The sequence below is a fragment of the Zalophus californianus genome, chromosome 7, assembly GCF_009762305.2.
Source record: "Zalophus californianus isolate mZalCal1 chromosome 7, mZalCal1.pri.v2, whole genome shotgun sequence".
Taxonomy (NCBI): domain Eukaryota; kingdom Metazoa; phylum Chordata; class Mammalia; order Carnivora; family Otariidae; genus Zalophus; species Zalophus californianus.
Window position 1 is genome coordinate 143,430,140 of NC_045601.1, and position 15,817 is coordinate 143,445,956.

General features: G+C 41.7%; 1 protein-coding gene across 1 annotated transcript in view; it reads left to right on the top strand.

Annotated features, from left to right (window-relative positions):
- Positions 1 to 15,817, top strand: part of CARMIL1 (capping protein regulator and myosin 1 linker 1) — a 314,559-nt gene that overhangs the window by 216,074 nt on the left and 82,668 nt on the right. Inside the window, exons 24-26 of the mRNA XM_035728384.1 lie at positions 5,485 to 5,583; positions 12,791 to 12,919; positions 13,642 to 13,773. Coding sequence (XP_035584277.1) covers positions 5,485 to 5,583; positions 12,791 to 12,919; positions 13,642 to 13,773 — 360 coding nt within the window. The remainder of the gene's footprint in view (positions 1 to 5,484; positions 5,584 to 12,790; positions 12,920 to 13,641; positions 13,774 to 15,817) is intronic.

The following is a 15,817-nucleotide window of genomic DNA, read 5'->3' on the forward strand; positions in this document are numbered from 1 at the left end:
GGGAGGGAAAGCTGTGATGTGGCAACAGAAATCATCCAAGATTTGTATTCAGAAGATCTGACTAGGAGCGCCTGGGTGGCTCAGTCGGTTAAGCATCTGCCTTCAGCTCAGGTCATGATCCCGGGGTCCTGGGATCGAGCCCCGCATCGGGCTCCCTGCTCAGTGGGGAGCCTGCTTCTCCCTCTCCCTCTGCTGCTCCCCCTGCTTGTCCTCTCTCTCTCTGTCAGTAAATTAAAAAAATCTTCAAAAAAAAAAAAAAAAAAAATCTGACTAAATCAAACTCTTTTCAGCTTTGTCATTTACATAAGTTACTTAATTTTTCTGAACTTTGGTTTCTTCATCTATATAAAACACACAGCTAGACAGGAGCTATGTTTAGCTGACATTTAACATACAGTTCATGCTGGGTGCCTGACACTATTATAAATGCTTTACATAAATTAACACTGATAATCTATAAAATAAATCCATGAGATAGGTTTGCTATATCCCCATTTTGCACATAAGAAAACTGAAGGGCAGGACGGCCAAGTAATTTGACTGTGGTGCCAGGGACCAAACCAGTTAGTATATGTGGAAAAAAGTTTGTAAACCACAAAGCAACATAAAAATGTTAGACCTCTTTATAGTTTCCCAAAGGAGACTAGCAACTTGTAACAGAAGACATATCCTAGAGACACCAGGTTTCTGGGTTTAAATCTGACAGGTCAACAGTTTGGCACTCATCACTCCCATCTTCACAACAAGAAAAAAGCTGAACAGAAGAAAATTGGTGACTCTTCTCAGATCCGTCAAAGAATTGAGGCAAAAGCAAAGTAGACCGCCACCCTGGAAACTGGACATGTGGGGAATTCAGAGAATCACAGTGACTCAAAGCCAAGATCGGCTTACCAGGGGCAGAAGCTAATGGGGTCAGTAACTCAGAGGAATGCTTAACCGGCAATTGAGGAGTTGCTGGAGGCTTAGTGTGGACTAGTTTAAGAGTTAAAAACTCCTAGGCGCACCTGGGTGGCTCAGTCAGTTAAGCATCTGCCTTCGGCTCGGGTCATGATCCCAGAGTCCGGGGATTGAGCCCTGAGTTGGGCTCCCTGCTGAGCAGGGAGCCTGCTTCTCGCTCTGCCTCTCACCCCACTCGTGCTTGCACACTCTATTGCTCAAAAATATAAATAAAATCTTAAAAAAAAAATTAAAAACTCCTAGGGGCCCAATCTTCGTGAGGTCCTGATCCCTTCATGTTCTTTACCTCCTAGAACCCCACCAGGTCATCACAGGAAAGACTGGAGAAAAATCCTGTCATGTTTCTGGTAGGGGGAAGGGGAAAAGTAGCCATTTTGAAATCTACCTAGAACATGCCTTTGTTTGTAACAGATGCATACACCAAGAGAAACTGCTCTATCGGAGCCTTATCTGATCTAGCGAAAGACAGACAATCCCAGCCTTCCTGTTTCACGGAAGGGAAGAAAGAAAAAAAAAAAAAGGCCAAGAAATACTTTGGCAGGTCACAGCCCAGGGACTCAGGCCCACTAAATCAAACCTAAATTTAATCATAAGATTATAGAATTATTCCCTTCCCTAACACCTAACCAGCACATCAAGTGTTGTAACAGTGGATTACAAATGAGCAAAGCTGTAAGACACTCTATTTAAGAAGGGATTTCTAGGGAAACCCCAAAGCAACCAGGGAGATAAAAACAAGGACATGGGAAGAAGTTAAAGTCTTTTTACTTTCAAAGTGTTTGGCATAACCCAGCTTCTAGCCAGATTAACATAAAATTGCACATTAAAAGCCTGATTACCTCAGTTTGTATTACCAGATACATCAGACCCAGTCAACGACAACGACAAAAATAAAAAAAAAAAATTTTAAGACATGCTAAAAGGCAAGGAAAAAAAAACACATTATGAAGAGATAAAGCAAACATCAGAACCAGACTCAGATATGACACAGAATTTGGAATTATCAGACAGAATTTAAAATAACTGATTAGTATGTTAAGGGCTATCATGGAAAAAGTAAAACCCATGCAAGAAGAGATGGGTAATGTAAGCAGAGAGAAACTCTAAGAAAAAAATCAAAAGGAAAATCTAGAGGTCAGAAACACTAACAGAAATGAAAAATGCCTTTTATGATCTTGTCAGTGGACTGGACACAGCTCAGGAAAGAAACATTGAGCCTGAAGGTAGGTCAATGGAAACTTCCCACTGAAAAGCAAAGAGAAAAAAAGGAATGGAGGGCAAAACCAGAACAGAATATCCCCAAACTGTGGGACAGTTACAAAATACATCCATACAGTGGGAATGCCAGAGAAGAAAGACAAGGGAACAGAAGAAATAGTTGAAATAATAATGACTGAGAATTTTCCAAATTTAATGATAGATACCAAACCACAGATTTAGGAATCGCAGAGAACACCAAGTAGGATAAATACCCCCCAAAACCTACATGGGGGCATATCATATTTAAACTGCAGAAAACCGAAGACAAAAAAAAAATTCTTGAAAGAAGGTTGGGATGGGGGGACCACCTTACATATTGAGAAATAAGGATAAGAATTATAGCTGACTTTGGGTCAGAAATCACACAAGCAAGAAGAATGGAGTGGAGTGGAATATTTAAAGTGTCAAAAGAAAAAGACCTAGCAGCCTAGAATTCTGTATCTAGCAAAATCTTTTCTTCAGAATTAAGGGAGACGGTGCCTGGGTGGTGCAGTCAGTTGAGTGTCTGACTCTTGATTTCAGTGCAGGTCACGATCTCAGGGTCGTGAGATCGAGCCCTGCATCGGGCTCCGTGCTCAGCACAGAGTCTGATTGAGACTCTCTCTCTCCTTCTCCCTCTGCCTCTCCCTTCCCCCGCCCGCCACTCTCTCTATCTCAAATAAATAAATAAATCTTAAAAAGTAAAGGAGAAATCAAAACATGCAAAGATAGCAGTGTTGAGAGGGAGAAGTTGATGATACTGTATTACAGGGAACCTGCACTATTTTGCAGATTGGTACAGTGTTCTGTGACAGTGGACTTGAAATAGTTGCATATTGCAAATGCTAGGGCAATCACTAAAATAATTTTAAAAGAAGTGTAGTTAATATACTAAGGAAGGAGAGAAAAGTGTAATCATATACGGTCCTTAAAACCAGAGAAAGCAGAAGAAGAGGGGAAAATAAAAGAAGAAACCAAAGAAATGCCTCATCACGTATGTTAATTGTAAAATTTGTGTTTTCTTAAGTGAAAATTTGGTGACTTTAAAAGTGATCATTATCAGGGTTTTTTTTTTCTATGACACTTACTATACTCTTGTATAGTAAGTTTTCATTTTAACAGAACTCTATTCCCTGGAAGAAATATGCTCTTTAGTTTTACTCTACTAAAGAACAACATTGTGATCCTGTAATCAATCTTTAGAAGTTTTGTTTTGTTTTAAATGTAAGATTCCTACACTGAAATGCAGGTCTTTTTGCCTTTTATGCCGCTGCTGTTTTCAGCAGTGACACTGAAGGTGTTGATAGGCTCTGGGTGGCTGTCCCGGTCACTGCTGCCCAGGGGGCCTGGCAGACATGGTAATACCACTTTGGGCCCTTTTCCTCCCATTTGGCCTCAGTCGGGCTGTCCATCCTCAGCCTGTGGTAGGCGGGGTCTCTGTCCCTGGTCTGGAAAGGTGCAGGGAAGGAAGGTTTATCCTGCTAATCCAAGATGTGAATACTTTCGTTGTTATTCTTCCTTCCCCTTGCACTGGCTTTAGAAATGAGCTTTGAATATTTTTCCTTTTTTTTTTTGAGATTTTATTTATTTGACAGAGAGAGACAGGAAGAGAGGGAACACAAGCAGGGGAGTGGGAGAGGGTGAAGCAGGCTTCCGCTGAGCAGGGAGCCCGATGCGGTGCTCCATCCCAGGACCCTGGAATCATAACCTGAGCCGAAGGCAGATGCTTAATGACAGCCACCCAGGCGCCCCTGAATATTTTTTTTTTCTAAAACGATTTCTCTCCAGGCTTAGTCTGTACAGCATCATTGGTGCCCCTTTGGAAGGTCTGCAAATGCATGGGCCAGCCTTGGGTGCACGACCCGTTATGTGAGCCGAGCCTCTCGTACAAGCTGCTCTCACAACTGGCTCCCAGACAGTGCTTAAGGAGACCAAATGTAAAAGGATAAATAACAAAGCAAGAGTACCCAAAGCTGGGTGGCAGTGTGGGCCTGTTATATTTCAGGCAAGAATCTTGTTTTTGTTTTTGGCAAAAACATTTTCCATCGATGGTAATGTCACCTTGGGAAGAGATGACTTTTTGGGAAGTAGCAAGAGAAAATGAATGTAGTAAAATGTCATGGTCTTAACGTGTCACTTTGTTTCATTTCAGTGATCTCTTCATTTTTATAATTCCTTCATTAATGTTTAGTAGAAAGGTACATTTTGTTCTGCTTTATGAGTTTCCAGGGATGATAGTAATTATAGTCTGTATTTTAATTGTCTCTAATTGGTGTTAAGTAGTAGTCATTTTAGCATATGGAAAATTAAAATGAAAATGTAATAATACTGAGAGCCTCACAGTTATTAGAAGTTCTTAACCAGGGAACAACAGTGACAAATTAAAAGCCAAATGGTTAAGTGGTATTATTAAAAACAAATGAAAACAACAACTGGAAAAAAAAAAACCCAGATGGTGCAATTACTGATCTCAAATCCTTCTTTGCAGACATCTTCATACATGTCCATCAGCCCCAGTAGTTAACCGTGCAGTTCTTGTTCAATGTATACCCCTTGCATAGTCTTCATAAACACTTCATTTTAATGTAGTCATCATTTGTGTGTTTGAACCTTTAATAGGAGATTGTGTGTAAAAATACAGACTCTCAAGCAACTTCAGATGTACTTATTTTCTGTGGAAATCTGTTTTATTTTCTCTACTTTTGCAAAACCAGTCCTGTTGTTGAGAATATGAAAATCTCATGAATTAATGAAACTAGTATATGTCTTTGAGTTGTACTAGCCTGTGGCCTTCAAATTTTGTACCTATTTTCTCTTTTTTTCCCTTCAAATAGATAGTTTTCTTGGTGCCAATGGATTCTGCCTCCTAAAGGCTGAGAGTTTCAGAGGGTGCCATCCATACACCTTGGGGATATTTATTTAGCTTTGCAACTGTTGAGTGGTTAAAGACTCATGAGGGAGAGATTGTGATTATGTGCAAGAAAGCAGGGAGTCGCTGCATGGGCTCTCCAGCCGCGTGGGCACTTAAACACTTGCTTACCTTTGTCAGCTACCGAGTCACACACAATTACTCCCATGATCTGCAGGTTACATCTCTAACTCACACACCAAGAGTGCATCACAGTGATGGCCCGCTTCCCGACTCCTGTGTTGTATGGAGTCAAGGCACAGGCAGGAGTGTGAATCAGAGCTTTGGTTTCAAGTTCAGCACCTGGCTCTTTCCCTTATTATTTCACCCTCCGCTGAGTCGAAGTGTGTTCTTGAGAGATCTATGTGCTTGCTTTTCAGATCGAAAACTATCTGCTCCGGAATCACGAGACCCGAAAATACCTGCAAGAGCAGGCCTACCGCCTGCAGCAGGGCATTGTCACCAGCACCACGCAGCAGGTAAGAGAGCACCGCTCTCCCCGGCTCGCCCGCAGTGGCCACTTTTCAGAGCAGGGGCACAGGGTCTCTGTCCCCTGAATCATCCGCAGTGGGACAGTACAAACTGGTTTCTGAAGATGATGACAAAGGGAAGTAGAGTGCGGGGAAGATGTAGGGTGAGGAAAATGTAGGCTGATTCTAATGCTAAAAATGCGCCTTTAATTGCTGATGGTTTTGTGCCTTTTAAAATCTTAAAGCGTACCAGAGAGACTCAAAGGGCGGCTATCTTACAGGATAACTAAAACTGCTTCTTTGCATCCATCCCAATTACTGGAAGCAAATGAGGTGATGTCATCACAGTTCAGAGGGGGATTTATTTATTTGGGACCATGAATTCTACTCCTAGCCACTTATTAAGCAGATACGAGGAGAGAATTAAAATGGATTCAGACATGGGCTCAGAAATTTGACCCCTGATATTCCATATGCACAAAAAGTTCTTTGAGGAAATTCTCTAGCGTAACGATGAAAAATAAGAGAGTATGCAGTATGAGGTGTAAATAAGAAACTGTAGCAGAAATGAAATCCTTGAAGTCACAAGAGTTGAAGGAAAGCTTTTAAAAAATTGGACAGTCTGCTGGGGGCTGCACGATTAAAAGTCACGGGATTACATTTCTTTCTGTGGCGATCCCATAGTCATAATTCTGTAACTGCATTTTAGTTGGGTTTAAAGTTTTAATATCAACTCAGACAAGAAGGGAAAACCTCACTATTACGTTAAAAAATGTGAATGTTAGAAATCTTAATGTAAAAGTATTGATACTAACTAAAATTAGAAATTGAAGAGGGAGAAATGCGGGTGGAAGTGTTAAATATGCTGAATTTTTAGTTTTTATTTTATGGACTCAACTTCTTTTCTATCATTCCTTCTTAAATCAAAAGCACCAATATAGTTAACCATACTGGAATTAAAATAATATACTTAGAAAAATACAAATGTAAGTCTACTATTTAAATTTCAAATGGAAGCCACCAGAAGAACTTAAAAAGCAGCGGGTTTCCAAAAGTGTTTATCTCAGCAGGGTGACTGGTAGGCAAAGTTTGCCATTTGAGACCAATTTTTTAATGGTTTGCACTGTTTTCTTGTGCAAATGTCATTTTAAGTTTTTTGCTGTTGCTTTTTCTTAAAAGAGAATGAAAGAAAAGTGTCCACAATAAAAGCATCATATATAATATTCCAAGTAGGTAAAATTATCTGGAAGACTGCATAGGTCTGCATAGAGGTTTGTGAAAGGGTTTTCACCAGGATGTGCATGAGGGTTATCTCAGGAGGTGTGATTTAAGTGAGTTTTATTCTCGTATACTTCACAGTATTCTTTGAAACCTTTATGGCATTGAATAAGAATACAAAGACCGTGTATTCTTTGTAAAAGACAAAGTAAAGCGACGTATATTGAGAAAAAAAACACTAATTATGAATATTGGTGAGGTAGCCGGGAGTTTTGAAAAAGAAAATAAAAGTTTGCCCTTACCCATGCCTGAAAAATCTGTTTTTTCCCCCTACAAGGGACTAATATTAGCTTAGTACTTTATGGTTTACTGTTATTTCCTGGTTTTAGTGATGAACATTAAAAGCAACGAGAGTGCTAAAATCTTACATCGCATCTTTGCCTCGGGTTCCTTTATGAGCTGCCATAATGCAGGCTTGTCTTAATACAATATCCTTCCAACTCTCCCCCTCATTCACAGGGGATTTTGCCCATCCAAAAAAATTACTGCAGCAACCTTTAATGCTAATCCTTAAAAGTAAGTTTCGTCTTCTCAACCTAGAGGAAATGGTACACAGGGGTGGTAGTACACGTGTTTAATTCTGCGTGAGTGGCATCTGTCTGAATTATTTGAGTCATTATGTAGTAAGTATATTGCCACCTTTTCTCTTTGGGGATTTCTTAGGACATTATGATTAGCAGTTTTCAGACTTTAATTGTTTCAGTCACTTTAAGAGAGATTTATCTCCTTCTTATTGAAACTTCTCAAAGTTTCCAGAAATCTGAATACAGAAAAAATAGACCTTCTGGCCAGTTGTGTAGCCAGTCATCATTCCCAGATGGCACTAAAGGTATTACAGTGACATCTCATAACTGCTCACGTCTTCCTTTAGGAATGACCTCTGTAAGACTCCGTACTCTCCCTTTGCTTTCAGTCTGTTCTTTTCCATCTCATAAACTCTCTTCATCAGAAGTCAGCAGATCTTTTCTGTGTACGTGCGTCATAGTCACTATGTACGTGAATGAGGTGGCTCTTCCAATAAAACTTTATTCATAAAAACAAGCCTGGACACACCCTCACCCACATGGTCTTAATTTATTTCTTTCCAGTCCTTTTTCCTATGTGGATTTTTTTTTTAAACCCTGAAGTAATAAAATATATATATTTTGGGGGAAAAAAAAAACAGGCCCAGAATTGCCTGTAGTTTGCCAAACTCCGCTCTTCTCACTCTGAAACTTTTCTGACCATTTAAGAAAAGGGAGAAGGCAGTTTTATTGCCTAGAGCTACTTACCTGACACATTCTCTTCCCACCTCACATGTACAGTTTGTTTTTTTTTTAATTTTATTTATTTATTTGAGAGAGAGAGAATGGGAGATAGAGAGCATGAGAGGGAAGAGGGTCAGAGGGAGAAGCAGACTCCCTGCGGAGCAGGGAGCCCGATGCGGGACTCGATCCCGGGACTCCAGGATCCTGACCTGAGCCGAAGGCAGTCGCTTAACCAACTGAGCCACCCAGGCGCCCTCACATGTACAGTTTTTATACTTGCTTTCTTGACTTCTTTGCTATCCTGTCACTTTGTAACCTTTCCAAATGTGTCCCTATCTGTGCTGAAATGTTTCTCTCCATGGTCTCCTGGTCACCAAGTCCCTGGGCTTTTTCTCCCTCTTCATCTGTTAATGAGAGGAGGCAGGATAGTGTAGACGACCCCGATTGAAGGACGGGCTCTGCTTTCCCTGTGGGTGTAAACTGATGTTAGTCACTTAAACCTGTTTCAGCCTTGGTTTCTTCATCTGTGAAGTGGGGTGGGCGAGGGGGAACAACACATCTCTGAAGATGCTGGGGGATTCACTGAGATAGAGCACGGGAAGTACTTGGCTCTTCACCAGTAAACTGTTAATGTTTGTTGCTGTCATTAGTCTTATTGTCACAATTATCATCACGATTAACTACCTCATTCTTCCTAAGACTCCCTGCTTCACTCATTGACAGTGTGCCATTTTGAATATCTTTCTGTGCTCTTGGGTCTTATCTGTCTCCTTTCTACATGACTCTTTACCCTTTCATCTTCCAAATGCAGTCCTTTTCCTGAGTTTTGTACATAGTGCTGCTTTTCTTCAGCTATTGTATCTACTCTTACCATTTTGATGCTCCGACTGTGGAGGACTCCTGGCTCTATCCCTGTTTTTTTCCAGCAAGTTTGATCTTGTCAACACTAGCATTTCTGAGATAGGGGGTGACTAAGACGAAACTCGTCCCTGGAACTCCTGATTTTACCAGTTCTCTCGGTGGCATCATCAGTCACTGAGGACAGAACCGTCGGGGCCATCTTGGACGTCTCCTTTGCCGCGGCCAGCCAGTGGTTGCTGTGCCCACCCAGTGACCTTCCAAGTGTCTTTGCAGTCGTTCTTTTTTTTTTTTTTTTTTTTTCCCCAATTCCATTGCCAACCCTCTTGCTCAGGTGTTTTTATCAACTCACTCCTAGATCTTCTTTTATAAGTACTACGGAAACTGGTGTATCCACCTTCCATGTCTCCTTCTGCTCTCTACAGCCCATGTCCTTTGCATCAGGCAGGGAAGCTGAGTCACCCAAGGGTGCTACGGGGTGAGGATTTTTAGACCCTCATAGTTGTGGGAGGAGCCGGGACCAGACGCCTCGTGCCTCATACACCCTGTTCCATCTCCTTAGCCTGTGCCTGAGTCTCTCACTCTCTTGCCTTAGCCGAACTTTTCCAGTCCCATCTCCCACAATAAAGCACCCTGATCCTAATCAGGAAATAGGATTCGCAGGTGTCTGGATGTGCCATTGCTTAGGTTTATTCTTTTGCTTAAAATTCCCTTCTACTTTCTAAATCTGTAGATCGTTCAGGACCCAGTTGAAAAGCCACCTTCATCCTCAGCTAGATTGGATCCCTCCCTTGGCTGAAATCTTGTACATTTGTATCATTCCTGTGTTCACTGAATGCATACTTAGAAGGGTCTGCCGTGTGGCAGGCACCATTGTAGGAAATGGAGCTGAGCTTTGGCAGTGGACAAAATGAACAAAACGGGGTGCCCTTGTAGATGTTATATTATGAAGCACTCTCTATCTTGTGTTACTATTAATTGAGAATGCTTCTTTCCACTTCTAGGCTTTTAAGTTGCTTGGTGGCAAAAGGCATATCTTATTACGGACTGTATTTCATTTGGTTTTAGGTGTTCAGTCTATTTCTCTTGAATTGGTTCAAGAAATTGACATGGGGAAAGATAGACTTTTCTGCAAATACGGTATTTGCTGGAACTAGGGACAGTTATAACAAGTGGAGAGCAACCAAAGATGGCATTTATTACTAAGAGTTCTAAGTTCTGGGGTGCCTGGGTGGCTCAGTTGGTTAAGCAACTGCCTTCAGCTCAGGTCATGATCCTGGAGTCCCGGGATCAAGTCCCACATCGGGCTCCCTGCTCAGTGGGGAGTCTCCTTCTCCCTGTCCTTCTGACCCTACCCCGTCTTGTGCTCTCTCTCTCTCTCTAATAAACAAATAAAATCTTAAAAAAAAAAACCACCTCTCTTATTTAAAAAAAAAAAAAAGAGTTCTAAGTTCTGACCTTGGGTTCTATAATAACCCAGTATATTTGAAAAAACCTAAGTAGTCACCAACAAGTGTGACATGAGTTAGTGGTGTGATTTGGCTGCTAGAGAAGCCAGTTTGACCGGTACCACATTAATGGAAGTATATTTGCTACAGTAAAGAAGGTGCTGGCCCTGTTCAGCTTACCGATCGCCTCCTCCTGTGTCACAATCTATTTTATTGAGAGGGGTATATTTCGTGAAGGTCCAAGATGGAAGAGACAATTCAGAGAAGGGGCCTGGGTGGGGAGAGGGTTGGGGGACCATAAGATTATCACCATAGTAGCATGGCAAGAGGACCCGGGAATGTGAAGCCTGAAGAAAAACAGATTAGGGAAGAAGAGATACCTGTGTTGAGATGTGTGCTAGACCATCCTGTGGAAGAGAGCCTGCGATTGATCAACACGGTGTCCTTGGTGACCGCCTCGTGACACACATTTCAGGAGTCTCTTTGGGCTCCCGATTTTTAAGGATGACCAACTTCATAATGCCTCATCCACCTGCCTCTCAAATGAGTCCTGTGTGGCCTCAGACATGTATCAGTTCCTTTCTTAGTATGTGGTTTACTTGTCTCTTGAAATTAAGTATTGTTTCTTGGTAAGATCTGAATTATGGATGACTCTTTGCTTCAGGAAGCACAGCTCAATACAACAGAAGAGTTGGAATTTACATCAATTAAGAAGATATTTTAAAACATATAGTTGGTTCTCTGCAGGGCATTGTGAAAATGCATCAAGTTAAGATATGGTCGCTCCCGACATGCTTAGATTTTAGTTAGGAGCATTGTTCATACAACTTCTTTTTCCTGTGGGGAGCTCTGGGTCCTTTACTTCAATAACCGCAGGACATTTGATAATAATAGGAGCTGTTCTTAATGTACCTTAATGGTGACTTAGTGACTCTGTGTCAAGGGAATAGGTGCTGTGAGTGGTATTACTTAACTGGGTTGTCTTCATAATACACTAGAAAAAGAAATGGGGTAGATGTTATGAACCTGATTTTCTAGAAGAGGAGGGCAGGAAGGATGGTGATGCTGCCACTCTTCGTTCAGACTGTAAGTCTTCTGAGTGGTGTAGCCAAGTTTCTGTTATTGCAGAATTTATGGGGGAAGGAGGGCTGACTTTGGCTTCCTGTAGTTGTTAGATAATTCAAAATAGAGCAAGTGTGAATTTAAATAAAAAATATTACTAGATTGCCACCTCTTCTGATTGAATGATCAGATAGGATGGGACTCTGGATAGCTGAGGTCTCTGGAAGAATGAATAATTTTTTAAGAACATGAAATAGGCTGTAGTTCTGATCAGAATACTGGAGAAACTTTGTAAATCACACTGTTTATCTCTTTCTTTAGAATTCTTAGTCTTGCTTCATGCTTCTCTCTCTAAATGCAAATGCAAAAGGATATAATCTTGCCTGTCTGTGGTATTTTTTGTCTACAGTAGTGATCTACGACTTCCCTCTGGGCTTCACGCTTAAGGCCACGGAGTAACTGAAAATGATTCAGATGTAATTAACCTGGGAGAGGGGCTTTCACGGAATAGAAACTAAATGTTGTCAACTTTATTATTGCCTGTGTTAAAATAATAGAACTTAAACTTGGCTTTTCTGGGGAGGGGTGGCTTTTATTTTATGTGGAAAAGTACCTGATATAATTGAATTAGCTTTAAAAATATTAATTTCCAAGCACCTGGGTGGCCCAGTTGGTTTAAGCGTCTGCCTTCAGCTCAGGTCATGATCCCGGGGTCCCAGGATTAAGCCCTGAGTGAGGCTCCCTGCTCAGTGGGGAATCTGCTTCTCCCTCTGCATGCCGCTCCCCCTGCTTGTGCTCTCTCTTTCTCTCAAATAAATAAATAAAATCTTTTTAAAAATATTAATTTCCAGGGACGATAGGATTCTGTAATATTGGGACCAACTGGCTGTGGGCACCATCTTATAGTCATATCAACCATCGCCAAATTACACAGCCCATTTCTCTGTTTCCTCAGTACCTAGTACTATGTCTGACATAGAGGGTACTCAATAAAAATTAATGAAGGAGAGTTTCTATCTAGCTAAGTGTCACGGAGTAGCCACAAAATTCTGAATCATCCAGAAGTGCGCACCTTTGTTCTACATGCTGCATTTCCTAAGGCAGGAAAAAGGACGGAAGTCCCTGAGATGTTTCACTGGAGTTAATGTTGCCAAAGGCTGCTGATATGAACAGATAAATTAATAACTGGCTATATATAAGCTCCCTTCTTGAATCTTCCAGTTAGAAGATGTTTTTGTCCTCATTCATTCTGTGTTTTTCTTCTGTCTGAATATTGGCCACGCTGCCTCGGATGCTTGCTGTAATTTTCACGGCATGGAGCAGATGATTGACAGGATATGTGTGAAAGTACAGGACCATCTCAACTCTTTACGAAATTGTGCGGGAGACGCTGTCCAGGAAGACTTAAAGTCAGCAGAAAGGCTCATGCGTGATGCGAAGAACTCTAAAACGGTGAGTTTCACTTCAGGCTGCGTGAGCGTCTTACGTAATAAGCTTTTTTGAACTTCAATTCTAGAAACTAGTTCCGATTTTTTTTAGCTTTCTACCCAATGTCAAGGTGACTAACAAGTGGCAGAGTGAATGGAGTTCCTCTTTGCTTCCTTTCTGTTCCCCAGGCTAATTACCGGTCATCAAAATATAGAATAAAAAGTAGGGGTCCCATGTGGTGACAAGGGATATCATCGGGTCCTGAAGAACTGAGAGGTAGAATTGTAGTTTACGTGGGCAGCGGCTCATTTAAAATTATTCTACTTCTAAGCTGATAGCATGAAACTCCCCTCTGTTACCTCTAAAAGGAAGCTTCTTTCAAATTAGAATTTGGTCCCCAAAATGTGACTTAATGGAGAAAAGACTAATGGGGGTCAGAGAACCTGGAACCTGGGCCTGGCTCTGCTCTTGGTCACACAGCCCTCGAGTGTTGTGAGTAGGAGGATCTTGAGTAGCAAACACCTTCATATCCCAGAGGAAGACATCAAGAGGCACGGAGGTAACATACTGGTCCTGAACGCCCGTTTATTAATCTATTAATCTGTATAATGAGGCTTTGATCGAGAACAGATTCTCTCTAATAGTATTTCTTACCTTTTTCACTAACTCTGCAATGACTTTGGTGCTTATTTAAATAATTAATATTTTTAAAGCTAATTCAGAGGTTATTTGTATTTTTATTACAGTTGTTACCAAACTTATACCATGTCGGTGGTACGTCTTGGGCAGGAACCAGTGGCTTGTTATCTGGTCCCATTCAAGAGACCCTGGAATCAATGGCTGGGGAAGTGACAAGAGTTGTAGATGAACAACTGAAGGTTTGTGGAGTTTCTCATGTTTTGGAAAATGAAATTGTTACGACAACAATGTGTGATTGCATTTCATACCATAGCGACTTACGTCTTAGAGATTTGTGTCTGTGTGCGCACGCACCCACGCACATGCATGCGTAGTAAAGATCGAATACTGCATCTGTTCTAGCTCCGCTTATAAGTGTGGGAATAGCTTCTTACCTAATGAGATTGGGTAAGACCTAGAAAATTCATATTTTTGATGGTAAATCTCTAAATGCACTTTATGAGTCACCATTGATGAGGGAATAATGGATTTCTACTTACAAGGCAGAAAGAGAAGTCTGCTTTAGGAAAAAATATCTTCTGGCATTACGTTTGATTTAGAGAATGGTCAGGGGGACGGGTGTTCCGTTTACAGTGCCCACAAGCTGCTGCTATGGAGAGGCTCCCTCTAGGTGAATAGGTAACAGTCCTCACAAGGGGCTGGTTGAAAGACAGGAAAGGGAGTTAGATGAAGTTACAAGGCACCCTGAAGTAAGCAGAGACTTGTCCACAGGCTCCCTGGCGGGGGGTGGGGTGGGGTGGGGTGGGGTGGGGTCGGGAGTCTCTGAAATGTAACCTAAGACTAGATTTTTCTTAAGGTAACTTCAAAACACAACTACACAGAGAAGTTGTACCTTCAGAAGGTTGTCCTCATTTCCAATCTGCCTGTTCAAGGATGCCTTAAAAAAACTTGTCTAAATTTCTATAATTATTTGGTCTGTTTTCTTCTGAGAACGAAATTATTTCAGCTCACAGGGATTTAATGTGGGACTCAGTAATAACCTCGCAACATGATAATTACTCCGCTTGTAAATTAAATTAATGAGGGATAAAATGTTGTGGATTATTTAGGAGTTTAAGCCCCTCTTGTCTTCCTGTGCATGTAATAACAGAGAGACTCTTGCATGTTGTCTTTATTTCATTTAATGTGGGTATTTTTGCATCCGTTCTGAGTAGAGATAAAGGGGCAGAAAAAGGACGGGCTGGTTGGTACAGAGTTCTGCCAGATTATTTGTTACCTAATGGCACTTGTTTTATCTTCCATGAAGGATCAGTATGTAAGAAGGATAGTATCTTTGTTGCTATTTATTTCTCACTTAAAAAATGAAACTTAGTCTGTGAACATTTAAACAATACTAACAAGTATAAAAGAAAGGAAAGTAAAAAATCGCTTGACATCTCAGGGATAGCATCATAATATTTTAGTGAATTTCCAAATGTTCTGTGTCTACACACGCAATTGTACATATATGCGTGGTTATACTGTGGTACAATGGCATGAATACACTTCAAGATAAGTGAATAATCATCATTTCATATAGTAGTACACTATATGGATCTACCAGTGTATTTGGGAACCTCTGCCCACCTGTGTGTGTCTCTCCTTTGCTTTCACGCAGAACGCTTCTCCTCTCACACTTCCGGTCACTGGATATGTGGGAGTCCCATCCCCCCCCACCCCCCCTTTCCCCACCGAGCAATTCTCTGGGACACCGCCTGGGTGTCCGACAACTTAACTCAATTCTGACACTCTCTACCTGGAGAAGGTTCAGACCCCCCAGCTTGAGAGTTCAGTCTCACAGGCCTGCCCCCCCCCCCCTACTTCTGATGCCAGTGGCAAGTCTAGGTTGCCACCTGTGTTTCTGACTGATTGGCTGTGTAATTAAGTCAGAGCTGCCTGCGACACCCTGCCCAGGTGCGATGGCTTAGCTAGAGCGGCTCACAGAACTCAGGGAAACCCGTTTACCACTTTGTGAACGGATGTGATAAAGGGTACAGATGAACACCCCGAGGGAAGACGTGTACAGGGCAAGGTCTATGGGGGGCGCAGAGCTTCCTGTCCTGGAGCACCCCTCCCCCCACGCCTCCACGTCTTCGCCGGTCTGGAAGCTTCATGTAGTCATAACTGATCATTAACTTCATCTTCAGCCCTTCTTCCTTCTCAAGACAATGGGGAGCGGGGCTGAAAATCCCGAAAATTCAGACCTGATTGTGATTTGGTCTCTCGGTGACCAGCGACCAACCC